Source organism: Aulonocara stuartgranti (genome assembly GCF_965226115.1).
Source record: "Aulonocara stuartgranti genome assembly, chromosome: 5".
Taxonomy (NCBI): domain Eukaryota; kingdom Metazoa; phylum Chordata; class Actinopteri; order Cichliformes; family Cichlidae; genus Aulonocara; species Aulonocara stuartgranti.
Window position 1 is genome coordinate 36652450 of NC_138943.1, and position 26956 is coordinate 36679405.

General features: G+C 40.9%; 3 protein-coding genes across 5 annotated transcripts in view; 1 reads left to right on the top strand and 2 right to left on the bottom strand.

The window, feature by feature from the left end:
* The window catches only part of LOC309706770 (copine-9-like), a 186982-nt gene extending 185982 nt beyond the window's left edge, over positions 1 to 1000 (bottom strand). The window contains exon 1 of the mRNA XM_082533603.1: positions 628 to 1000. Coding sequence (XP_082389729.1) covers positions 628 to 704 — 77 coding nt within the window. The 5' untranslated portion in view covers positions 705 to 1000. The remainder of the gene's footprint in view (positions 1 to 627) is intronic.
* The window catches only part of LOC309706775 (transcriptional repressor scratch 1-like), a 409990-nt gene that overhangs the window by 147637 nt on the left and 235397 nt on the right, over positions 1 to 26956 (top strand). The gene's annotated exons all lie outside the window — the stretch shown is intronic.
* On the bottom strand, positions 3694 to 25763 carry mtmr14 (myotubularin related protein 14). 3 transcript variants are annotated; one of them, XM_082534654.1, is made up of 20 exons: positions 25527 to 25763; positions 24904 to 25382; positions 24339 to 24487; positions 22519 to 22627; positions 21773 to 21848; positions 20690 to 20750; positions 19758 to 19880; positions 19307 to 19380; positions 18684 to 18754; positions 18528 to 18602; positions 17896 to 17962; positions 16180 to 16265; positions 14654 to 14730; positions 14007 to 14043; positions 13715 to 13785; positions 13563 to 13627; positions 11164 to 11296; positions 10248 to 10421; positions 8373 to 8579; positions 3694 to 6894 (listed from the first exon to the last, which is right to left on the bottom strand). In XM_082534654.1, exons 2-20 carry the CDS (start codon positions 25036 to 25038, stop codon positions 6714 to 6716), a joined length of 1971 nt encoding a protein of 656 aa, XP_082390780.1. In that variant the 5' UTR covers positions 25039 to 25382; positions 25527 to 25763; the 3' UTR covers positions 3694 to 6713. The 3 variants fall into 3 exon arrangements, with proteins under 3 accessions (XP_082390780.1, XP_082390782.1, XP_082390781.1); XM_082534656.1 differs by lacking the exon at positions 8373 to 8579; XM_082534655.1 differs by having other exon boundaries at positions 24904 to 25763.

A 26956-nucleotide genomic window follows, 5' to 3' on the forward strand; every position in this document is an offset into this window, starting at 1 on the left:
GCACCTTGCATACTTTTACATCTTATTCTCTTGCTCTATAGGCTCATTAAAAATCCAAAATATTGAGATTTTAATAACTATTTACAAACTACTGTGTAACAGTGCTGGAGCGCAGTTTCCGTGCTCTGATATCCTGCTTATAAATTAAGACATAAAACTGAAAGAGACCATAACTTATTTTATTTTTTTGAACACTGTTGAACACTGAACACTGTTGGTGTGCGAATCTTTTTCTTTTCTTTTTTAGACAGATGGTACATTTAATATCTATGTATTCATGTGATCTGAGAGTTGCACTCTCCGGAGCTCTCCGAGACACTCGGAATAAATCCTGCTACGGTTGGTTGCTGCAACCCCACGCACTTAAACACCCACAGCACATGCAAATTCCTCCTTTGAAGAAAGGAAAAAAAAAAAAAAAAAAAAAAAAAAAAAGAGTTGTTTAGCCCAGGATAAAGACAAGGAACACTGGAATGGAAACATGGAAAAGTGTATCGAGGGCAGAAAATTACGCACGAGAATATAGGATTGAATAAAAATAAAACATCTGGAAGAAAAAAAACTGACTTTAATTACAAACATCAAGTAATGTCTAAATCTGTCAGAGCACAAAGATCCGGGGCTTACCTGCAAGAAGCGGTGATTTCAATCTTTGTAGCAGGTACGATGGAGTTGAGTGGGTCGAAATCCCCTATTGTCGCCATGGCCGAGGCTATTTTTTATTTATTTTCTTTAAATCAGTTGTTCTCAGTCCCTGAAGTTCGTACTTTTATTACAGCGCAGACTTTCCTTTGGCTGTGTGTGTGTGTTCCATCAAACCGAGAGTGTGAATCGGCCGCCTCCGGTAGTAGTAGTTGTTGTTGCCGCTGGAGCGCATCGGGTTAGGAGGCATACCTGAGGATGAGGCTTTCATTTACGGCGAGAGAGAGCGAGAGAGAGAGAGCGAAGCTGACAGAACCGGATGCTCAAGCTTCTCTGCGCCTCTGTCCTCTTAATTCATCGCCAGGTGGAGACAGACATCCACAAATCTTTCAGCCGTATTTGGGCTCGACAAGGAATCTGGTATGGAAAGTGATCTGTGCCAAAAAAAAAAAAAACCCAAAAGGGAGCCTATGCAAAGAAAGACCTTTTCGAGAACATTATAAGATTGTTTTATATTTATATACACACAGATCGCTGTAAATTTTTAAAACAAACTGAGGCAAAACCATATAGGGCGCCATTTGTAAACTGAAACATGCTGAAATTTACGGCAACATTTTTCCGCATTTAGCTCCAAACCTTATAAAACATGTTTTTTCGAGTCACTTTTACAAATTAATTTGCAATTTGTAAATTACAACTTTACAAAAACATTTGTAACTTTTTATATTTAAAACTAAATGTTAAATCTAATATTATATTTAAAACTAAATGTTACAGCAAACGAAATATTGCCTGCCTGTAGTGGTCAGGTTGTGTGACCGCTCTCCCCGGACGTTACTTCTCACTGCCACCAGCTGCTTCACTGCTTGGCTACCAGCATGTTCAGTGATTTAGACAAACATCAGAGCCATAAATGTTAACAGTATGTTTTCCATTCGTTTGAATATCCAACAACATTCTATTAAACTCACAGCTATGAAGGCTTATTTTCACCACAGTAAAGGGCAAACAAGCCCTTGTGTTTTTGACACAGTTGGACATGTCCACAGTAACCCATCGTTCTCTTGGAAGAACACAGATAGAAGACATGGATTACTTACCTCATTCTCATTAAAAAACCCAATCAGCAGTTATTCTTAATGCCAGGCTATAAAGGTTTATTTCTGCTGGCTTCACACAGCAATCTACACTCCATCTACATCAGCTATTTTAAAATAGGTACACCTGCAAGTGTCTAATCAGCCAAACACATGGAAGCAACTGAGTGCACTTGTATTCATAAGGTTGCTCCATATAACTGTCTGTGTGGGGGAGCCACAGCCCCTGCACCACAGGACATGAAGCAGGCATGCAAGAGATCCAGGCCCTAGACATCTAGAGCCCCCCAGAGCCCAAGGAGGACCACCACAGGGGCAGTCGCGCCACCCACCTAGAAAAGAGGTGAGGGGAGCCCCGGACTGGGTTGTGGTGCAGAAACCATGGGGAGGTGTGACGACGAGCCTGCAGGCGCCGCTGGCAGCCAGCTATGCCAGAACAAACTGAACACAGGGCAGAGACCCGAGACCCCTCCACACCCCAGAAGGGGCCCAACCGAGCCAGGGGGGCCAGGCCCCACCAAGCAGCCGCTGGGAGTGAGCCAGTACTTACCCCCACCTGCCGAGGCTGGGTGCTCAAGTATCAGCCACTGGCAGTGTGGTGGTGGGGGGAGATAGGCCCCCACACCAGGAGGGGCCTGAGATGTTCTGACAGAGGTGAGCCTAAGACCCGACCTAACACATAAATGTGCATTCCCAGCCTCATGCACACAAATACAAATACTAAGCACTCACTCAACAGGGAGACACACAGACGTGAACACCACACACACACACACACACACACACACACACACACACCCCTACTCTTTACTCCCAGGTCCAGGCACCATCATCCCCAGAGGGACAATCCACCCCAGACCCAGGAGATGGCTCCCTTTACTCTGGAGTGGAGACAAGCAGACCGTTCCCGGTCCTGCAGCAGCAGCAAAGCCCAAGAGCCCAGATCCCGACCAGAAGGCTCCTCCTCCCAGCGCCCCCGATGTCAAACAGAACGGGGGTGTCTGAAGACCCCATACCTCACTCCGCCTGCTCATATCTGGTGTTGATGCGTGCTGTTCTAAGGTGCATTTACAACAGGAGGGGGGCATTGTGCCAGCGACCCTCTGCCAGATACTAGCTAGTGTCAGCACGGCCCCTCCCGAGAACCCTCAATGTCTACATGTATTTAAAACTGAGAGGTGGGCACCGGCACCAGAGGTGACGCTGAATAAACAGACCTCTGGACGCTGTTTAGTGTGCCCACCCCCCAAGACCCTATACACGTGTGTCATGAGAGTTAAGTAATGTGAGTATCTAAGTTGTGGGATAAAACTGAGGCACAGGTGGCCAGGAGGGGACAGAGGAATGCCTCCGCTCTGCCTGAATGATGCACTTGTACCTCAAGGCCCTGCATGTGGTGTGGTGTGATGGAGCGGGAGGAGGGAGGCACTTGGGGAAAGGGATGAAAGGATTGGGGAGGGCAAAGTAGCCCCTCTCTCAAACCAACTCCCCCGCTGACCCCCAGTTCCCAGAATCCACCAAGGGCAGGGAGCCCAGGCCCATCCAGACCAAGCTCCATAGAGCATTGGGTGGCCCACCCAATCCCACCGCAGTGGAGGGGGGAAGAAAAAAAAAAAAAAAAAAAGGACCACCGTAGTGGTAACTGGCCCTCCAGCCTTTTAACTTCAAAGTGGTCCATAGGCCAGGGGGCGGTGTGGGCGTGTGTGGCGGGGTGTGGTTGGTGGCTCGGCTGCAGCTGAGTGAGCAGTGAGCCACAAACAGAGCCTGTGTGAATAGAATAAAAATCTGAAAGGGAGCATCCTGAGTCGTGTCGGGTCCTTCAGGGTTACAATGATATAACTAGATTTATGAATCTCACTTGTATGACAGTGAACAGGTTTCTCTGGCCTTCATCTTTCCCCCCAAAAAAAAAATTTAAAACAAGACCACACAAAAACAAAAACCTTTGACCAAGAATTATTATTTTTCCTTTATTCAAAATTGCCACCTGGAGTTAAAGTCACTTTCAACTGTAGCTCGACATCCATCAACAAGTAATGGTATTTGATAACCCAAAAGGAGAAAAAAAAAAAAAAAAAAAGCATTCTTTAAAAATGCATCAGATATACAAAGAAGACTCTACACAGGACACTAGACAAGAGCAATGCAGCATTTCAACAAGTTAAAACCTCATTTGTGAAACAATGATTTACCCCAACTGAGAGACTGAGGGTGGCGTGTTTTAGTTTTTATTAAAAATTTTAAAGAAAAAAAAATTGATGTTTTTTGAATGCTAGAGACTATGCCAAACCACAGATAAATGTGAGAACTGAATTTAAGGAGAAAGCTCAAAACCTGACAGGGAGATGGTGACATAACAGTCAGACTTTCATTACATCAAAACAGGGCAGATTGTTCCATTAGTCTCTTTGGAAGTACAAGATTAAACCCCTGGCAGCCCGTGCAAAGAACTGGTACACGCCACATTCAGAGTAGTTACTGTGTCAGGATTATTTAAAATTGATCTGGATACAGTAAGTATTCAAGTGACTTAAAACGCCTCAGCTCATGATCTGAGGCATAAAGAAAACAGACTTTGGTTTTAGGTATAGCAAAAGAAACATTCTGTTAATTCAAGATTTTGGGAGATGGCTCAAGAGCGAAAATAAGGCTGTGCATGTGTCAAGGACAGCGACTCAGAATAGCCTAGCTCAACCAAGGAAAAACTGCTGGCTTCAAGTTTGTCCAAAATTTTCTTTTTCACGGGGGGGGGGGGGGGGGGGGGGAGAGAATTAAAAAAAAAAAAAAAAAAAGTTCAAAGCTGTTCCACTCTCCTACAAGACCGTCTCTATATAACAAAGCTCTAAAGTCTTCTTTTAAACTAAGGTTTAATCTTTCTTGATCCAAATCATGGCTAGACATTCTGTTGTAGCGCTGCACTTATCCCAGAAACACTGGTGCCAACCTTCATCTCAATCCTGAGTACATTTCCCAAAATTCCCAAGAGGATATTATATTCATAAAAAAAATAAAAATTACGATACCAGTCATTTTCAGCAGCTGCCATTTACAGAGGCAGAACTGAAAGACTGCTGCCCGATATCCAACATCTCCACAAAACTCAGCGTTATGTCATTGTACAAACCGCAACCACATGAAAGCCTCACAGGTTTCACTGCAGTCAACTCTTAAGACAAAGCTCTTTAACAAAAATGTTTAAAAATTAAATGCACACATTTAACAGAAAATATACCTGAAACTGGACAGAAGACTCATCCAGTGCTAAATTAAGAGGCGGGACCAAAAAAAAAAAAAAAGAAAAAAAAAAAAAAAGGCACAACAGAAAGGCCCTGAGGTACAGCAACTGTCAAACAGTTTGGCAACACCGATAGGCTAGTTTACAACTTAAGTATGAACTGACCCAACTGAGTGGGCAGGAAAGTCCCCGTGTGACCTGAAAGGAGGTGAATGTGATAATAGCTGGGCAGGAATCTCAGTACTGGCAGGAATGAAGCAGACCTCCCTTCACTGGAGGGACGAGAAACATCGAAAAGGCCTTTAGTTCATATCTGCTACCAAAATGCTCAGTGCTTCTTCACAGTCACTAAACCTTTAACAGATATGAGTCAATATGGTGATACTGTAATTGGCAAGGTTCAAAAATAATAATAATAATAATAATCAACCCTGTGAGAGCCATGACGGAACAGTCCTTATATTTAGTCTTTTTCTATAAAAGTTTAAAGTATCACATAAATCTAAGGTCAGTTTTTTTTCTTGCAACTACTCAACCCAAAAAAAAGGGTTAATGTAAATCTTAGCTCCTGAAATTTAAGCGTTTCCTATAAAATTACAAAGCAAATAATTTGATCTGTCAGTCAGACTAATTTTATTTGCATGTAGTATGATATCGAGCTTCCCTGGACAAGAGTTTAAAAGCAATGCATCCATATACACCTTAGCATTTTGACTTAAGTGATAACCTCTGCAGTGTCTAGCTGTCAGCTTGAAACGTTCAAAAGACTGTTGCTGATAACTGGTCTTAACCAGCCTTTTGGCCACAGTCCTGTTTCCACCAGTCAAAGTAGAGGTTCAAACAGAGTAATAACCAAATAGACAGCATTTGGCTTGTTCAGTTAATGGTGCCAACTAAAGCCAAACTGCATTGTTGGAGAAAAATTTCAGTTTTTACCAAGTTTTTATTGTCCAATATTATTTTGTTCCACTTCAAGGCACCAAATATCTGGCATTGAGTAGTTCGTAAAATAAGAAAGCAGCATAATAGAGTCCTCTTTAAACCAAGTTGACAACGGTCAGACTATACAAGGTCTTTCAGCTAAAGCTTTCATGGGTCATTGGGGGAACAAAAAACAAATCAAAAAGCGCAGGAGTCAACTATTCTAAATGTTTCCTATATGGGAACGTCAACACCAAAAGCCCTTTAACTTTAGACCCCCACAAATATGAAGCTCTATGCAGTAAAACAGATCGGATAAAGTACTGAGCCAGATTCAAAATCTGAACAGCATCGAATCTTTTCTGTTTTTAGGAGACAATTTGAGGGGAGGGGGGGGACCCATCAAGCTCTTTGTCTCATTTCCACTGCCCAGTAGAACTACAGAACTGTTTGGATCAGTGAAGAATAGCAGCATAAGCAAAAGAAATCAAGTGATATTGTTTACTGGACATGGAGTTACAAATCTATAAACAGGCCAAGGCAGAATTCTTTACACTGTAATAACAGGAGACCTCTAAATCTATCACCATCCCTTTTTGAAACCATTTCCCTTCCTGAATGTGACAAAAACCTCAGACATTTAAAGTCCACAGGGGAAAAATAAAATAAAATGGAGGGCATGTTAAAAAATAAAAAATATATTAAAATATTAAAAAAATAATGCTTCACCCCTAAAATTGAAGAGGGGATTGTTTGGCACAGACATGCTGAATCAACTGATGTAAGCAGGAGGGTCCAGGGTCCCATCAAGAGGCTCAGACGATGGCGTTACTGCCGCGGAGGCCCACCCCACGGGCAAACTGCTCCAGCAGGCCGGAGATGGCACCAGAGGGGCTGGGAGCTGAGGATTTGAGGCCGACAGTGGAGCTGTAGGCTGCCAAGAAGGCTTCACGTACTGCCTCCAGACGGGCCTGACGCTCAGAGGGGAAGGAACACCTGGAGAGGACAGAGGAAATAAGCAGGGGGGATAAGATGGAGGTAAAGGTCTGAGAAAATGCATCTCCTGCTGAGACCAGAGAGAAGGCAGATGAGTCAAAGGGAGGACCCAGTGGAAATGCATCTCCCCAATTCTCATTGTCTACTGGGCAGTAAGCCACCTCTACTGAACATTTCAGTGCCCTGGTTCCAAAAACTTTTAAAAAACAATTTCCTGACAAATCAAGGCTTGTTTGACAGGATAAAAGCACAAACAAACTTTATGATAGTGCCGTATTAGAAGTAGCACTATTCATGTCAATTATGTCAGCACAAATGGCAAGATAATGTGATTGCAGTTTGAAATATGGTCAAACATTAGTTATAACACTAATGTGCCTAACTCATTGAGCCCTTTTATTACATTGATCTTCCATGGCAAACACTACCCCACCTTATCAGCTTTATGCACTGCTACAGCTGCCAGCACTAGACAGTCATTAGGCCCTTCTCTGAACCCTGTTATTGGTCAAAAGAGCTGGTATTCCCCAGTAATGGGACCTCTATGAGACGTCCACCCTCCTCATGGTTCTAATTATGTCAACTTCATATGGACTGACATTTATGCATTTCTCTACCATCACTGATCATGTGATCAAATGTGGTACATTTACTCATATATTCATACAATTAACCTAACAGCCATGAACAAGTCCGAATCGGTGATAAAACGACACCCCACAGGCCCTGGGAGGACACCCCACAGGCCCTGGGAGGACACCCCACAGGCCCTGGGAGGACACCCCACAGGCCCTGGGAGGACACCCCACAGGCCCTGGGAGGACACCCCACAGGCCCTGGGAGGACACCCCACAGGCCCTAAGAGGCCCCACCCTGGGGTCCAAACCAGGAACTTTGTTAAGTGACAGTGGTTAGCACGGTCACCTCAAAAACACAACATTTGTGACACAGACAATTTACCATGCTGGTAGCACAGGAGTGTGTTAACAGCCAGGAAACACTGTTATAGTCAAGAACAGTAGGGACAGATACACTGAAAAGAAATACAGACTAATGACAAAGATCACTTTGTATGTAGGTTTGCACAACCAATGCTAAAGTAACTGAAACCAGCAAACTCTTACTACACCGTCATACAGCCCAGCACAAACTATGGTTACTGATTTGCTAAAGAGATCCTAAACTGGCACAAAATAAAAATGGTATCACAACTGAAAATTTCACAATAAACTGTGGACCCTGTAATGGCAAACAGATCCAGTGTTGGAATGAAGGAGGAGATACCCGAGCATAAAGCTAGCCGTGGTTTAATTTAAGAAGTCTAAGCTGTTTGTTACTAACTGAGAAAAGGGTGACAGTCTGCTTTTCTGCATCCTTGTCCCACTGGGAAGTGAACCTCTTGTTTAAGACTATGAAACCATGCCATCTACAAATCTCTTACGGGACTGAAACCTGTCTACCAGTGGAGAGGTACTTACATTCGTCCACTGGCTTCATCCTGAAAGCTGAATGGCAGGGGGGAGTCGTAGGCAGCGATAGCAGTAGATGAGTTGGAGGATGAGGCCGAGGCCAAAGGTGGAGGGAAATGGGTATGGTCATGGATGCTGCCACAACCGGAAACTATCTGCCAACTACCATAATCTGTAGAGAGGGAGGAACTTGACCGAGCACAGTCCGCTGCTAACCTGAGAGACAGATAAGAGGGACAAAAGTAAAAGAAAGCCCCCAGAGCTCATCTTGATCAGTAGCATGACTGAAATTTGTGGTGGAGCAATCTCCATTTATGATACCCCGACTCAGTTTCAAGTCTGTATCAGCAAACGAGTTGTATCCTGATAACAAGTGGTGTTAAAAAAAAAAAACAAAACCATTATATTTGTTCCTATAATGCATCCAAGATGTTTTAGGCTTTGGGTCCACAGTCAGCTGTTAATAGACCCCTCTGCATTGAATCGTACTTGTTATTAATCTCTGGCTCTCTTCCAAAGCATGTCTTTGTCTCGTCTTCCTTCCCTCACCCCAACCCAACCGGTTGTGGCAGATGGCCACCTCTCCCTAAACCTGGCTGCGCTGGAGGTTTCTTCCTGTTAAAAAGGAGTTTTTTGCCAAAGTGCTTGCTCATAGGGAGTCATGATTGTTGGGTTTCTTTCTGCATGTATCATTGTATGGTCTACCTTACATTGGACTTTTTGCAATAGCACCTTTTTCTCAAAACCATAGTGTTGTGCCAGATGTATGACATTAGAATATCGTGTTGTAACTGCTGAATGATATGAAATCTTAAAGCCTTCAAATGGGACTACACTGGTTTTGATTTCTAAGGAGACACCACTCCATTCTCCACTTTGTCCCGTTTTGGAGAAGCCAAATACTGCCCGAGTCTCAACACTGGTACCAATGTCTGCATTTCTTACCATATACTTTAAATCTTTTTGTTAAGGACAATCCATGAACACAGTCTCATAAATGTATCCATTTTATTCAAGTACTCTTGCTAGATAAAAGTGATACAAATTAATAAGAGGTTGCAAATTTGAATAAGCTGAAACTGTTTAGCACACAGCATTTGTTGCTTTTGGATGCAGCTGCATACTGTCGGAGCTTTGCAAAAATCAGTTATACAATACAATCACTTAAAGCTTAAAAAGTCATGTGTGTTGATGACAGAGTGGAATCCAATTTGTCAAAATCCATTCACAAAGCAGGTCTGTTATGCACTAAACCTTTTTTGGCCTACAACTGCAAAGAGCATGTTATGTAGACCATCTTGTCTTCCTTAGGATGGGAAGTGTTCAGAGGGTTTGTGCCTTTTCCTGTACTTGTACCTGTCACAGGGTTTCTGAGAGTGTTTAAAAAGCAGCAAGTTTAGACTTCTTTTACTGAAGAAAGAAAGTTTCTCTCTGCAGTTGCAGTTTTGTAATAAAGGAAATGAGCAGGTACTATGCAACAAAATCCTCCACATACACTTGCCTAATAACAGCATTTAAGTGACTGAGAACTTCAAGCTATCTGATTTGGAAAATTTCCGAATACGTCAAACGGTGCAGTTGAACTCAAAATAAGGGAAGTGATAGAAACAGAAATGAAAGAAGAATTCAAAGCCGACAAAGAAGCTGATCAGACTTCTAGATAGAGGAAGTGGAACACTCCAAACCAGGCCCTGAACATTTTAACAGGTTCAGATGACAACAGTATAGCAGTGGTTGCACTGTCGTAGCAACTGTATTTCACTGCTCGTAAGTAAAAGCAGAGCTGAGAAGGTGCATCTGGTGATTGTCCAAAGTGTTAAGTGTGTAAAAGTACGCAGTCGAGCAAACTTGAACTGGCGGCTTAAGCTACATTGACTCCCTCACCTTCTCCCTGGAACAGCCAATGGGCTGCTGCCAGTACGAGTGTCGCCATGCTCCGACTGATTGGATGAGGAGCTAGAAGACCGGGCGTCATTTGCTGTGTGGGAGAGGCGGTCGTCCAAAGGGTTCTGTTTATTCCAAACCACCATTGGAGAAGAGGAAGTGTTGCCTTTTCTCCTGAGGGCAGAGAGTAAATCACCATTAGCAACAGCTTGTTATCCGAGGCCAACGACACCACCACTGCATAAGTTAGATGTTGTATGTGGTATTCCTTAGACAAGGCATCTTTGGCTTGGAACACGTGCGTGTTAGTTCTAAACTAGCAGAGTGTTGGAGCTGTGAGCATTTCCTTAAAATGCAAAGAACTTGTTTGAGATGACACATCAACTTCAGACACTTTAAGGCCTTGGTGGGGGAAAAAAAAAAAAAAAAAAAAAAAAAAACCAGACTAGTCCAGCATAGGGTCACAACACAACCATCCAAATGACTCTAGCTTGCATACGATGACTGCAAAATGTTTAATAGAGTAAGTACCTGGAGACTAATGCAAAACACCCTATGAAACAATGACTGGGAGGTGAGCATTTACATAATACTCATGCACCTCTACATAACCAGTCAGATTCCTGAGTGACTCCATTCAACTTGCCCTGCATAGCTGAGGAGGGTCTCAAGCAGACAGAATCAAAAATTGTAATTGTGTGGATATGAAAAGCTTTTACATGCGTTTTGCAGACCTTTTGTTATCCACTGAAGGAGAGTAGATTTGCATTTTCTACGGTATTGTTTTTACTGGACCGTATGTATTATACAACAGTATAAATATTCTAGGAAGCTTGCAATAACTGGAAGAAAAGATCAACCTAAAGACACTTTGAGAAATTAATCCTTGAATTGTGTGAGCATGTGTGGTGCTGACCAGTTGGAGGCTTGGGGCTGACTGGAGGACAGGTCCACAGTGTCATTGGTCAAGCTTGATCCACTAGCAATCTCTTCAGTGATGAGGGAAAAGTCACTGCTCAAACTAGTCACACTGCCACGGTCCCTGGACTCTGAAAGCAAACAGCATTTCATCCAACATGTCACACAGGAGAGCCTGAGTAGCACCAACCAATAAAGGTTTACCCCCCTCCTTCAATGTTCCCAAAGCTCCCGTATTGTCCGCCCCACCCCAGCTAAATATAGTATTTAGATGTATAAAACAAAGACATTTACAGGGGAAGGCTGGAGCAATTCCCCCAAGATTCTGCAGTCACACGTCTGCTGCTCAGACAGTGTCGTCCTCAAACACTACAGCAAAGGCCTGAACAAAGCACCATTTGCACCTATGAAACTGACCGAGTCTGACATGAAAAAGCACCCTGATGTGACTACCACATTAAGAGGTTAAGAGTTTCTTCGAGCAAGTTTTGGATTTTAGGCTTGCACTTTTATAAAAGATTAAAGTACCATTTTAAAATCACGGTCTCATTGTTTTGCTTTAGGCACTTAAAGTCTCCTTGCATCAGACCAGAGGCAAGTAGGATGAGCTCCCACTGCAGTCTTTAGCATAGCACCAGAGACTGCTTAATGCTCAATACCTTTCTTTCAAGAGTTTGAGAATTCTTGAATAACACCATTAGTGCCAAATGATTGGCATTTGATGCCACATTTATGATGTCTATATAGATATACAAGCCAAAGCCTGCCTATGTATAGTTGCTGAACAGCGCACCCAACTTCTGATGGTTGTTTTCAGCAGCCATGTGACAAAGCACAAAGTCATTTAAAGACCATAGTGAGACGTGCTGTAACGTATAGATCAGGGGTCCCCAACATCCTGACTCCAGCCCAAATCTGAACCCCAAGAGGGTTTTTCCCCCAGACCGCAAAGCATTTTCTCATTTGCCATGTTTTATTCCTGCCGGCTACCGTGGCTGACTTTTGAACAGGCGCGTGGGGCAACTATGTGGGGCAGTGACATTCAGGTCCACACTCCAAGCCAGCTGGTGGTGATATTGCACCACCAACACAAACACAAAGGAAACCCATGCAGGCCCTTCAGTGCGGGTTGCTAAATTCCTAGCTTGGGAGCTCAGGAATGTTGACAGTATAATTATGACTTGGTGCTGCACAGATGAGTAAAAGAAGATGGCTTTGTCATAAATATGTAAAGTGGATGATGAAAATTGGGCATTTAAAGATGAATGGACAAAATTCGCTCACGACTAACGAACATTTGCATCCATGCTTAAGAATTACATTGACCCCATTTCACCCAAAATTTAAAATGCTAGCTGCAAATGTCCATGCAAATTTCTCCCACTAAAGTGAGAGCCAGCACAGTTTTGCAGGATGTTTTAAGTTACATTGTGTCGAGTTTGTCAAACACATTTTCTGCAGTTTAAAGCACTTCCTGATTTTCCTGAATATTGAGGGGTTTTAATGTTTTTGTTTTTTTAGGTGAATTGTTTGCACCTTAATGTTGTTTATGTGCAACAGATGTTGCAAAGATTGCATAATTTAATCGTTTTTTGTTTAATATTGGTACTTGAACTGGATTGCACTTGTCTGTCCAGGAGATGATTTAATGGGCATAAAGTTAAATGATTAAAACTAATTTCTAAGTACTAAGTTTTAAAAAGAGACTTTCCATTTGATTCAATTTTATATGATGGATTATGCAGAAGAAAAATAGAATTGGGCTGAAAGGCCTGTTGCTTTACCAGTAAACCATATGATTAAAATGTCCTCTTTGCCCAATTCATCCCAAACCATTTCAATTGGATTTCTGCTTAAAGCGATCTGGCCTCCACAATCACTCTCCTTACTATTCCAGAACAAAGCTAAACACTTTACATTTCACTAGATTAAATATGTCTGAACTTTTGATACTACATATCAGAATACCTTAATAATCCCCAAGGAAATTATGTGGTTACAGTTGCTCCAAGACAAAAGTAACAGACTGAACTAATTAAATAACACAATATATTACAAAGTTTAAAAAAAACATAAATGGCTCTAATATACACAAATAGCTCAATTATTAAATATCCAGAATACTACAGAGGTAAAATATATATGATTGACATTTTACTCTAAACTGTAAAACTTTGTCATTTACACCCTTTTGCACGTTCTCTACAGTAACTATTGCAGTGTGTACTGTGCATTAGATGGAGGAGTTGTACAGGCAGGAATGATTTCCTGTGTCATTTAGTGGTGCATTTGGGTATTATAATAATATAGGCTCCCAAAATATCTGTAATTAATTAGCTAGATCCATGAAATATCAGTCAAAACTTCTACAGATGAAAGCATGCAAAAGTGACTCACTCAACTGGCAGAGCTCTTCCACAGTGAAATCACCGTCTTTGAAGTGAGAGTTCTTTCTTCTAAAACTTAAAGGTCAGACATTAAAAGACTAGTGAACACCTGATAGTGAATCCACACAGCTGGAATTTGACTAGGTAATGTGGTAAACACACCTCTGCTTTTTAACTGTAGAGAATTTCTCTGAAACAATGTGCTTCAAAAAATTGAAGCAAAAAAAGAAAATCTGAGGAGGAAAGAAGAATGTCTGATGAAACAAACAGAAACCATTAAGACAAAAATAGAAACTGGTAATAGCAAGGGGTACACAAACTGCATGTAGCCTTTCACAAACCAAAATTCACTCAACGCATTTAGGTGTTATTCCACATTAAGCTAAATGATTATGTCAAGTGTCATTTTTACTTGCTTTAGAATGAGCTACAACTTCATTTTAAATACAAGTACCTCTTCCCCTTTGGAGAGTCGATCTGGCAGCATGTGACTGAATGGGGGAAAAAAAGGAATGACTGAAAAGCTTCCATTGCCAAACCTCCTCAGCATAATAATACTATAATATAAAATTATATAATAGTTCTAAACTGACCAGTTCTTTGTCATAATTAAAGAGGATAAATACAGAATACCAGCAGAGCTGAAATGGATCGGAGACGTTGATGAAGCACATCAACATCTGCACCTGACGGCAGCTTTAAAGGACTTTGATAATTAAACTACAATGCACCATATATTCAACTGATCCAAGTGTGTTTGGGATAAACTCATAGCACCAGATTTAGTTGAATACTTTTAAACAAACTGAACCTGAAAGCTAAACATTTTAGCTTAAAGATCTGAAAATGAGTGACTGAGTTTAAGCTGTTCGGTGAGGGGATCAAAAAAGGCTTAAAATTATCTTAAATGCTGCACGTCGCAAGTTTACCTTCCCATTAATCAGTCACAACTCAAATATGTACTGTAGACAACCAAGGGTCTCTCAAGTCAGGTGGCACTACGAAGTGTCCAAATCACCTCCGACATATTTCTGCTGGCCAAATCAACTTATCTTAACAAGTTGCTGTGAAGTCCTGAAATAACAGATGTAACATTCTTACCCAAAGAGGAACCAGTCGTAAGCGATAGTCAGATACAGAATCTCTGTGGGCTCCAGGCTGGCATGCACTGCACCATCCTGTGAAAGATGGGAATAACTGAGTCGAACAGCAGTCTAGTAGGTTTAGGCTTCAGCAGGTACTGTGTACATGTCTAGTAGAAGTAAAGTGCTCACGTTACTTCTGAATAGACCTCTCAGGAAAAGCACATAGGAGCATGACAGCAGTCTGGTTTAAATGCATGCACTTAACTCATTCACTGCCATTGACGTCTATAGACGTCAATTACGTTTTTCAATGGGAGGGGCTAGAATACATTTTATTTTTTCATATATTTGTAAATATGTTTTGATAAAACAACCTTTCTCAGTGTTATTTCTGTTTTATAGAAGTGAAAAACTATTTTATATGTTAGAGGTGTCACAAAGCAAGAAATATTAGTGTCAAAGGCACTTTTCTGCTTGAAATTTATTTCTCACAAAAAGCTCGTTTTCTCCCTTTTTTTGGTCAAAACAGGCATTTTTGGTGGAACCCACCTCTCTTCTACAGCTGATTACTAAAGAATGGAAAATGGTAGAAACAAGCTTTTTTTTTTGGATGAAAGAAGAGAGTCTGTTCTTCATTTTGGTAGGTTCAGCGTTTATATGATCATAACACAGTTTTCTGTGGCTCTTCAAAAATGAGTAAAAATGCTCAAAAACCCTGGCAGTGGGGAGTTACCTGATTTGAAAATGGCTGGCAGTGAATGAGTTAAGTGAAACTATCCACGGTTTAAAAAAAATATATATATATTAAAATTATATTGACCATTTGTAACTATATAAAAAGGTAATAATCTGCTGCTTTTCCACAATGTTCCTCATGCCATGGATTCATTTCAACTACAGCCTTGTGGACCACCAACTGTAGCTTTGGTGAGCTAAGCCTAAAAGTGCTTGAATCAACTTTGCAGTTCCTGCAGGTACTGGTTACACTGGCTTCACCAATTTTGTCCACATCTCCGAAACAGAACAGATAGTTTAAAAAATAAAAAAAATAAAGTTGGCATTTCTGCCCTTTACAGAGGTGCTGTGTCACATTGGCCAACGTAAAACATGTCAAAGTCATGAGTCTAGAGAAGGAAGCAGAACTGCTCTCTGAACAAGATTCAGAAAGTCACCATGGCCTTAATTTTGCCTGTGCCCTACACAGTATCAGCACACCATGACAGAGCTGACTAGTTGTCCACAGATCAACAGTTTCAGTTTTTTCAGAAGATTGCCATGTGGGTCACATCTTCAGAAGACTTTTTTGCATAAGTTGGAATTTAAAAATAAAATAAAACAAATTGTGGTGAATACAGCGAGGTCAATTACAGCACAGAAAAACTGACACAAGGAGCAGTGGTGGATTTGTGGCAGACTGATTAAGCTGGGGATTACAAGAGTCTAATGAAGGTCTGAAGGACCCATTGAGGTGTTTGGTGTCATGTGGAGAAACAGAAGGAAATAAAAAGATTTAAAAACCACTCAAGAATAGAAAAGACTTACTGCCCAGAGAGAGAGCCTGAGGAGAGACACAAACAGAGGCGTTCTGTCCCATCCTGATATGCAGTGCACCAGGAGGCCGCTATCATCTGAAATGACAACACCTGAGAGGTCAATGCTGTAAGCACCTTCTGGAAAGCAAGAGTATTATGAATAGGTAGAGTACATAATGCACCACAGAGTACAGAAGTGTTGTGTAACATGAACTCGATAGATGAACTCAACTGGTGTACTGAACTGGAAACAATACTGAATGATTCAAGTGAAGACGACAGCACCGAGACTGAGCAACATGCATATTCTGTTTTGCAATGGCACAGACTGAGTGCCAGTATAACAGCTCTGTGATGAACTGCCTTCATGAAGGATGCTGAACCACAGCTTGAAATTTATAGATGTACAGGGAAATGCAGAGAAACTTGTTTATTGCTCTGCATTCTGACAAAGGACAAAACAATAGACAGTAATTGGCATAATAATCCTAGTAGGGACTAGTAAAAGCGTTATACAAATACAGGCCATTTACCATATGTAACTGTATTCTAAATCATACCAAATAAATGGAATTAAAAATAGTACCAATATTTAACTAAGGACCTTGGAAAGAAAAGTGTCTGGACTTCTTTAAGATGGTTCTAACTAGAACTGAAGAAGCTTCTCGGATGAAGGTGAAACCTCTTCAAGCAACTTAAAGAAGTCCAGACGCTTTTCTTTCCAAGTTTCCTCAGACTACGATGTCCTGGATGACTGAGAACCTTCACAGACAATAAATAAAGCACTGCCAACTAATGTTTATTTAAGGACTTTTTGGCTATTTGAGATGGCTACACAGACCATTAATTAGGTTAAGGCAGTGTTTCCCAACCACTGTGCCGTGAGAAATGATCAGATGTGCCGTGGAAGATTATCTGGTTACATTCTCTTCCACTAGAGGGCAGTACAACTACCTGCTCCAATTAAATGGGTTGCCAACTGCCAGTAAAACAGAAGACGAAATTACATAATGGCCATGCTGTGAGTGAGACAATATAGCAACAGATAAATATTTGAAAAGAAAAAGTATTCAGTCTGATTTGGGTCCTGGAGAAAATTCTGACCCAGGTGAAGGCCCTAGCATGAGTGGCAAAAAAGGTATACTGGGGACAAACAAGCCAATTCCGTTATGCCTGGTGCACGGGGGAGAAAAAAATAAATAAATAAATAAATTAAAAAAAATCAATATGCTTTTTGTGACATTTGTTTGGAAAATTCACACGGGTTAAGGAACAGTTCTGCTACTGTGGTTATCATGATGAACGCTTTAAGACATCTTAAACTTGAATTAAAACCAATGTTTTGACACAAACTGACCTGAGCATTTTGACATTGTAGTTCCTTAAATATCTACTCAGATTATTCTGTTAGAAGTTGGACATTGAAACAGTGACAGTCTACTCAAAGTCTTCAGCTGTTTGGTGGTGGTTAACCATTAACCAGAGAATTATCCAGAACAGGAAGTGAATTAGCTACAAAACCTTATGCTAAACCTGGTTTCTTATTCAACAGTTGATTCTATATTACATCCCAGATTACCACTCATTCTGACAGAACATAAAATAACTGCCAGGGGAGTTACCAAGGTAGCTAGATAATGGCAGGCTTTCCTTCTACAATGACTTTGACTGTTGCTTTAGATTATGATTGAGCTGCCTCCAATCCACAACAAGAAAACACACCTACCATCACTATTGATGATGTGGAGAAGTAGCTTCAGGTAGTTCTGGGTCTGCTGCACCAGGTCCCATGACTGGACAGTTTTCACAGAGAAACAAACATTAATTGTTTGATAAAAACCTTACTTTGCACTCAGGATCTTACTGGATTACATCTTAAACTGGAAAGGTCCTTCACACTGTGCGTCAAAACTTGGCCTGTTCCTCCAACCACATTTAACCAAATCGATAGATTAAAACCCAGAAAGAAAATCATTTTCTGCACATTTTGGCATTTAGCTTTACATTCGTGGACTCTAAAACCACATTCTGTGAGGTCAGACACCATTTGACTGTACAGTTTTTATCAGCACGAGTACACCAGCAACCCACAGAGAAACATTACTATAAGACACTATAATATTACTATGCGCCAGTTTGTCCATGTTTTGTTTGTCAACCTATTACAGCAAAAGCATCACGGGGAAAAAATAAAATAAAAACTTAGTGACGCTAGTGTACAAGCAGTCAAGTTATGAATAACGAGCCAAGATCTGTGCAAGTTGGACAACAGATGGAGCTATAACACCAGTAATATCAGCACATGACAGTGATGGCAGATAAAGAACTCAGTAAAAGCAGGAAGACAAGAGAATTAACCTGGTACTGAGTCCAGTCAATGTTCAAGTTGTGAGTAAAGCACCTGGGGATTGTCAAAGGAGCGTCCACAAAGTCCTGTCAGAAGATACAAAGAAGAATGCTCAACACAGAGCTGACTTCTGACCAGTGCCTGATCTGTCTGAGCAGATTCTCTACCTGATTCCAGTTAAACACCAGACCCTCTGCTGTGTAATCTCTGTCTTTGTAGTCCTTGAAAAACTCACAACCTGAAAAACAACGGTAAAATGTCATTTGTACGGCGCCAAATCACAACAACAGTTGTGCAAGGTGCTTTATATTGTAAAGTAGACCCTACAACAATACAGAGGAAACCCAACAATCATATGTGCCCCCCCAACAAACTCCTCTGTAAATTAACCCAAAGTCAAGCTATAATGAGAGTATACAAAAATATAAATAAAATGTCCAGTTCCCAAATATTTTCTGCCTGGCAGAAGGTTTTATGTCAAATATGCACTTTATACAAAGCAGAAAAAAATGAATAATTAAATGCTTAAGATTTGACAAATTTTACTAGCTTAAAGTGCAACATCCCAGAGCTTTAATTTGGGTAGACAGCACAGGTACATGTTATGAAAGAGTAGTAGTAATAAAGTTTTAAGCACAAACACCAAAATGGTAGTTTAATTTATTACTATATTATCAATCGAGGGCTTTGTTCTACAAGTCACAGCTGTTCGTGGACCGCCTCTGTAATTCCACTCATATTCCATTACTGGCTGATAAAGCACACCTAGCTCTGGTGAAAGGGTCCTTACCTGGGTAAGGCACAGAAAGCAAAGTGAAGTCTGCATAGCGTTGGGCCTTGTCTACCTTCTCTGATGACGTCACACTGCAGGGACACAAGGAAACCAAATGAGATTCATTATAAGCAGTCACCCAGAAACATGAAATAAACCCTTTTATTAAAAGCTGTTGTAATGTGATAAACTAGCAGTGCAGCTTCTGCCCTTTCTGAAGCTGACAATATTGTTTAAAATTAATTAAAAAGCTTATTAATGTAGCTATATATCTATATCTCTTATAATACACTGAATGATGCAGCAGTGATTGCGGTGCTCTAGACATAGCTGTTTATAGTAAATTGGGGACACACACACGCTAAACTGAGTAGCCACATCAGAAGCCTCCCTCTAACCCCTCTTCTTCTAGGAAACTGTGACCTAAATGGCACAGAGTGTGAATGAACCAGTACAGTCTGTTCCTTACTTGAGGCCAAACTTAACCTTCTTGTTCTCCACCATTAAGTCGCAGATGTAGCGAACTGACAGGTAACGCAGCAGCTTAATGTCATAACCTCGAACCTTATCGAAGAGATGGGAGTCACCGTTCCTGACGAGGAGAAAAGTGAAGAGATAATGTGAACATGCTATCATGTTCAAAAAAAATGATAGCATAGACAATTTATCTGACACATAGTAACTGTTATTAAATGATCTAAAACACTGGAGAAGGAAAACAAGTCACTTTCCAAAATATAGCAGGGACGGGGGGGGGCACATCACAGATGTGTGTACTTGCTGTACATTTATTAGTTTCTAGACATGAGCATAACCAGTGACCAGGCAGATGGTTAGACCTCAATATTTGAGATATTTTGGCTCCTCATCTAATGAGCAAAAACAAAAAATGATTAAAATAAAGTACGACTGACGTTTAACACTTGTTAAAATTCTTGTCATTTCTATTGCACTTTAAAGAAACCCAATTTATAGAGATTGTGAAAACATGCACATAGCATATAAATGTTGGGCATTTGCTGGGTGTAGTTTCTAAATGTACGTGTGTTACAGCATTAAATTATTTTTCAAGTTGTCAACCAATGATTGGATTAAGAAAAAAAATATATAAGATTTAACTTTCAAAACCAAATATCCAGGCTGTAAATTCTGTGGGTTTTTGTTTGTAGTTTTTTTTAAAACCCTGTATGATCAGGTCAGTGACAACATCAAACCTACCCTCAGAGCCAAATTCTGACTTTTCTCTTAAAAACAAAAGTCCTATTAGACAGTGTTAAGAATGGATTGATTTGTTTATCACAGATGAGACTTTGACTCCATGAGATTAACACAATTCTTAAATTACAAAATAAATACATTTAAAAAATGTCCTGTGTGTACAGCAGGTAAGGTAACCATTACCTGACTACCCTGTCATCCTCTGGAAACTCCTCCGACTCCGTCCATGTGTCATCACTGCCCCCTAAACAAAGATAAATTATAAAAATAGCAGGAAAACATTAGTCGGGTCAATCTCTCCACATACAGGCTTGGAAATATTAATTGTTGCAGACTTTGCATAAGTGCAGCATCAGATAAAACATTGTTCCAATAAAAGGGGAAAGTTAACACCTTAATGGAAGTGGGAAATCATTCAGCCATCTTATTCCACTCATCCATTTAAGAGTTATGGGAGGGCTGGAACCTACCCCACCTCATGTGTGAGAGGTGAGGTACACCCTAGACAGGTTGTGAGTATAGCAGGGCTAACAGAGACAACCACTCAAGCTCACATTCACCTCGTAGTATCATCACTGAACCTAACGCATATCTTTGGAGTACTCAAGCAGAACCCACATCAAAGGGAGACACTTCCACAGAGAAAGGCCCAACCAGTATGCAGACTTGAAACTAGGACCCTGCTCCACCCACTAGTCCTAAAATGGGGTGTAAACAGTGAATGCACTCTTAAGAGTTGTGTAGTCAAATACAAAGAAATTTGCATGTGTGAGCCTAGAAGTTTTCACTCCATTAACAGCAAGTGTCTTCCTAAAAGTCAATCCCAAGTCTCTGGAGAATTTTCTGAAAGCTTCTGTAATGCAGAAGTAATCTTTGCACTTAGTTCATAGAGTCTCAGTGTGTGCAGCAATGCAGAAATGGCACCATTTGTCAGAATGCCAGGAAGTACAGCTACTGTACCACAGCAGTGAACTTTGCAGCCTGAGAAATGCTAAGTGATCTTAATATTCGGTGCAGTTCCACCCCCCACACGTTCCCCTCAACTGATGTTAAAAGGGAACTAAAACAGAAACAACTGTAGTCCTCCCTGATGAGCTGGTGATTTTCAGTGGAGGCAACCTTTCAGTCAAAACAAAGGCTCAGAAAGAAAAGGGCTGCAGCTACTCACAGGTCAGAATCTAAACTGAAACTTATCATGAAAATAAGTCAGCCACAACTTCACGTTTATACTAACTTTAAGCCATTTGCAGGTGTGTGTGCCTTTACCTGAGAAAATGTAGTTGTAGCCTGTGCGTCCATACAGCTCCCCCCAGCCTGCCAGTGTGGATGATCGGCATATATGCTAAAATATGGCAAGCAAAGAATACAACATTTTATATTTCAGTCATTGTCAAATTTAAACATTCAGAAAACTGAAAATTTTGAACTTTCAGCTACTTTACTTCTTAAAGGAGGAAAATGCTCCACAAAGTCAGTCAGACCAAAATTACGGCCTCGCAAAATAGCACGGACAGTTAGCATTAGTACCCTAGAATCATTGTACCTCAGCGCCTCGTGCCTTAACACAGATGTAACATTAGCTGGTGCTGGCACTACGTAATCTTTAGAGTGTTACAGGTTCACTGCACCCACACAGATCTAATAAACTTAAGTTTGATGCATGCAGGCTGAATTGGGTCCGAGATGCTCTGGCCCTTATTCATCTTCTACTCGTTCCCGCGTTCCCTTTGGTTCCTCACAACAACACGAGAAGGATACATAATTCAAACGAGCTTCTGCTTCCAACTCAGCTTAATTTTTTTTCTTTGTTAGCACTGTACACATTTTACCCGCATGTTTAACCTCAAACTATTCAGGTTGGGTTTGTTTTGAGTACCTTTTTTTCCCCCCTGCTTCACAAGAGTCAGTGTTAAGGAGCAACCACAGCATGAGGAGGTCACACCTTTGACATCAGAATTTTGTCACATGGAGGAAAAAGAACAGTTGTATGTAACCAAGACCAATATAGATACCTTGCCATTGTAGAGGATGACTGGACAGACGAACCTCCCTCTACAGCGAGCCATCTTACTCCGGTTCACTAGGTCCTGCAGCTTAGAGATCTGCACCGTGCTCTCAAACCTGTACACACAAACCACCACATGCTCTGCACATCAACTACACAACACAATCCAGCAGTTAACAAATTTCTGCTCCAAATGAAACCAGCCTCATTTATGCAAATTTACAATAAAGAAATCTTAAAAGCTTTTACGCTCATATTGCCGATCTTCCCCCAGCTTCAAAAACTAAAATAACTGCAACCACTACAGCAGAAATGAAATTGACAGTTACAGCTTTTTTAAAAAACTCTTTTCTTAGAAAAACTCTAGCACACTGACACATGAAAGCCCTCAGCATTTTCATACATTGCTCTGGTTTGACTGTTTTAACTATACATCCTGCCACCTGACTAAATCACTGGACTGGTCCATTTTGAAAGTTTAAACTAATAAAAATCGCTAGTAGTGGCAGGAAAGCAACACTGCACTGCTGAAGGAGCTTCTTTAAACACTTCCGCTACAAATTTAGTTTGTTTTTAAAAAGCCACCAATATTTTGCCCACACTTAACCTTATGTAAGTGCAGTCACAGAAACACCTAAGGATTACCTAAAGTAAAGGGATCAAACGTGATAAAGCGGCCAGAGGTCAGTCAACGATTAGAGTCAATACCTGATACTTAACAGATGACTCAGCATACTTTTACCCCATAATGCAAACATTTATTACAGATGCAAGCTGCAATATTGGTATTAACTTTGTATCCAACTTTAGATCATTGCAACATTTTTGCGACATGCTTGAAACCCTGTGCAACTCTGGATAATCTTAAACATTCATTTTAGTGATAAACACAATTTCCCAGTTTTCCTGATTCTCACTTTTGTCTCCACTAAAATCCATTTACATAAATACATTTTGTAACCATGTTTCTTGCATCGTACTCAGTAGTTAATATGCACAGTCCATTGCCCTTTTCAATTTAACGTGCAGCTTAAACATTTGTGAGAAAGTGCATTTTGTTTTTAACTGACACTTAAAAACTGGAAACATGGCTGCACATGAATACATTCAAAAGGAATATTTAAGTCTTAAACAAAACACTCCAAAAAGCTATTTTTGCTTCATCATTACAGGTAACTGTGCAAAGATTAAGAGTCTAACCTAGAAAGAATCAGAAAAGTTTCTGATGTAAAGTCTGCCAGCATTTTGGCCTCATACATGTTTGCTACTTTAGATTACTAAATGACTTAACATTTCTAATTGTCAACTGATAAGTTGCTTCTATACTCCCCTGGGTGCAGTTATACATGTGGTTGCATGCATTAACTGCAATCAGGTTTTTGTGTTCCACAATTTTTCAGCTGACATGAACTTTGGAATCACTTTAACTGAAAGAAAATTTCTTTTTCAATGTATGAGTTTCAATTGTGTAAAACTAATTGACAAGATATAAAGATCTTGCTGTGCATATGAAGGATTTTGCTGCTATCTATTTCTAGCACTCTACTGGAAATTTGTTGCACTACATGAATCAGCAATGAGAAAGAGGGCCTTTTTGAATCACTGCTATAATGTGACTGACTCCATGTGACACAACAGTCACTTTACCCCTCTGCCTCCTTTATGTGTTCAGAGGGGCTGCAGACGGAGGATGATCTTTGGTCCCCACACCATAATAAGGTGTGCATGGAAGAAGAGGCACACAAACAAACAAGTGGGTAATTTGTAACTAGGCTGAACTTTGTATCAGGGGAAAAAGGATGGGATGACTGAGCAGTGGAGATATACCTGTCTTTCTCCACATCTAGGCATTCATACTCCAGGAAAACTATCTGTCGGGGGTAGTGTCCACACACTTCTCCGTTGGTGTTCTGGATGATGCTGTACTTGTAATCTCTGGCAAACAGCTGCAGACAGCGTGTCTCTATGGCCTCCACCTGAAGGAGATAAACATATTAATAGTCCTTAATGGTTCCTTTAGATAATACTATAGTCCAAAAGGCTCATGTGGAGAGACAATAAGATCCCATTGTTTTGGTATGGCAGATTCTAGCCACACAGTCCAAATGCATACCCATAGATTGCATTATTAGACACTGAGCAGTCAAACTGCTAGCCAGATGTCTAAACATTGTCCACACAATCATCAGAGTCTAGCTTGAGCAATACAACTTAAAAAAAAGCATGCATGCAAGTTACGTACTACTGTTTGGATATTCTTTTGCAGAGTTGAGCATGTCTTCAGTGCAACTCATCATTTAAATTGATTGATTTAATACAAACACCATTTGGCGCATCCTTAGCAAAAGTAGTAACTTATCATGAAGCTAAAGTAGAGAGAAAAGAGAAGTACCTGCGGAGTGACTTCCTTTGCCCTGTACTGCGTCTTGGAAAACAGGTCTATCAAATCCGTTATTTCTTCACTCTTTCTGACCAACAGCCCGGGAGCCGGGAAGCTGCCGGCCGTGGGGAGGTGGATGTCCGTCATAGTGCCTCGACCCGCTGCGGTGGCTTCGAGCCGCACTCGACCTCCTTCAAACACCGCTGAGCCTTGTCCTCTGGGACGGGGAGACCGACCAGGCCATCCCTTCCCAGCCAGCTTTTTCCTGACTGCCCGCTTGAGGGAGCCGGAGCCGGGGAGTCTTCTTGAATTCAGGGCACCAGCGAACCGTTCCACTCTCCAAACACAGCCTGTTAGCCAGCCCGTAAAGCCGGTCACTCAAACCACAGCTGCTGCCGCTGCAGGCTACAGAGGTTAGCAAGACTAGCTAACAGGCTAGCTCAGGTCCCCAGGCGTAGCCTATCGTTCGTCTTTTCCACCAAATCAAAGCCCTGGTAAATTCATTCAACATAAATAAACAGCCGTTTTATTTTCTGACATAGGGTAAACTTTCGTTCGTCTCTCAGCACCAATAAAGTAAAACTCCCCGTCACCTGGAGTCAGGAAATCTCCAGGATCCTTCCCGGCCTACTCACGTTTCCTCAGTGCCATGTCTTCCTGTCTCCTTAGAAACCACGACCATAAACTGTTAAATGTATACAGTAAACTGTCCTGTCGCTGTAAGGTAGCAAAATAGAAGTGGATAACAGCCTCAGCAATACCGAGTGGTGTCGCAAGCTGTGCAACAGATACCGAAGTAAAACAGCAGATAAACAGGAAGCAGGTTTAACCATGTGACAGCCATCACCCCCTTTAAATGGTGGTGCCTGATTGGATCAGCTGGAAGGACTCGCTACTACTTTACTACGGCTGGGTAAACAATCTGATCACAGTATTTGAGCGGAAATAAAGACCGAGTTAAAAATTAAAGTAAAAAAACCCGATGATTTTACTAACCTTAACTTTACTTACCTTTCTAATTATCCTAGCAGACCACTTTCATATGAGAAACTATATTGGAGAAATTATAGAGCTCGGTCTATGCATACAGAAAAAATGAGCTGAGGTTTGTTTGTTTGTTTTTTGCTTTTGTTTTGTAAAATTTTAATTTTTTGCTTCCCAAAGTGCAGAATATAGGGGTGGAAAACGAAAATACATTTATTTGCGTCCCTACAATAACTCAATTAGCGAGCGCTTAATTAGAGTAGAAACTAAACATTCAACCTTTTCTTCAGTAATCATGAAGTCTTATTTAAAGAGTTCAGTTAAAGAGTTCCCTCTTTAATTGACACTCCAAATTCATCAGTGCTGACATTATCAAACATTACGAGGTAACACAATGTGGTTCTGTTACAGAAGAGGAAGAGTTACTGAAAATAGGCACTAAAGTCCCTTATATATAGCTTCAATCTATCATTCATTATTTGGTTACAACATTTTAATCAAATTCACTATATTATCTGGAGTGATAGCTGGGGGATTAGGCTCAGCTGAAACAAACAAATGGGGGGGAATGCATTAAACTTACTACCGTAACAAGATTCTGCTGATATTTGCTGATAAATTCGAACACTTCTTGTTTAAATATGGTCACTTATTGCATCAAATTACAACAAATTGACATGAAACGTGGTCTTCAATGAAAATACAACTGGCACTTTTGTTTGATAAAAAAAGTGGATCACATATTGTTGCAGTGATTAGTACTCTTGTCTCACAACAAGAAGGTTGCAAAGACGTGCATGATCTGTTAACTGGTGACTGGCAGTAGGTGTGGATGTGAGAGTGAATGGTTGTGTGTGTTGGCTCTGTCATAGACTGGACAATGTTAACAAGGGGGGGGGGGGCTTTTATTTTGAAGGGCTTTATATTTTGATATTATCGAGCAGGTCATGTGCTGTCTGTTTGTACTTTGTTCCATCTGAAACTGCAGTCTATTTTAACCCTTATTCAAAGCTTCCAGTACACAACATAAAAAATCCTTGGCAAATTTTCCAGTGCCTGATGCATAACATGGTGTTGTCAG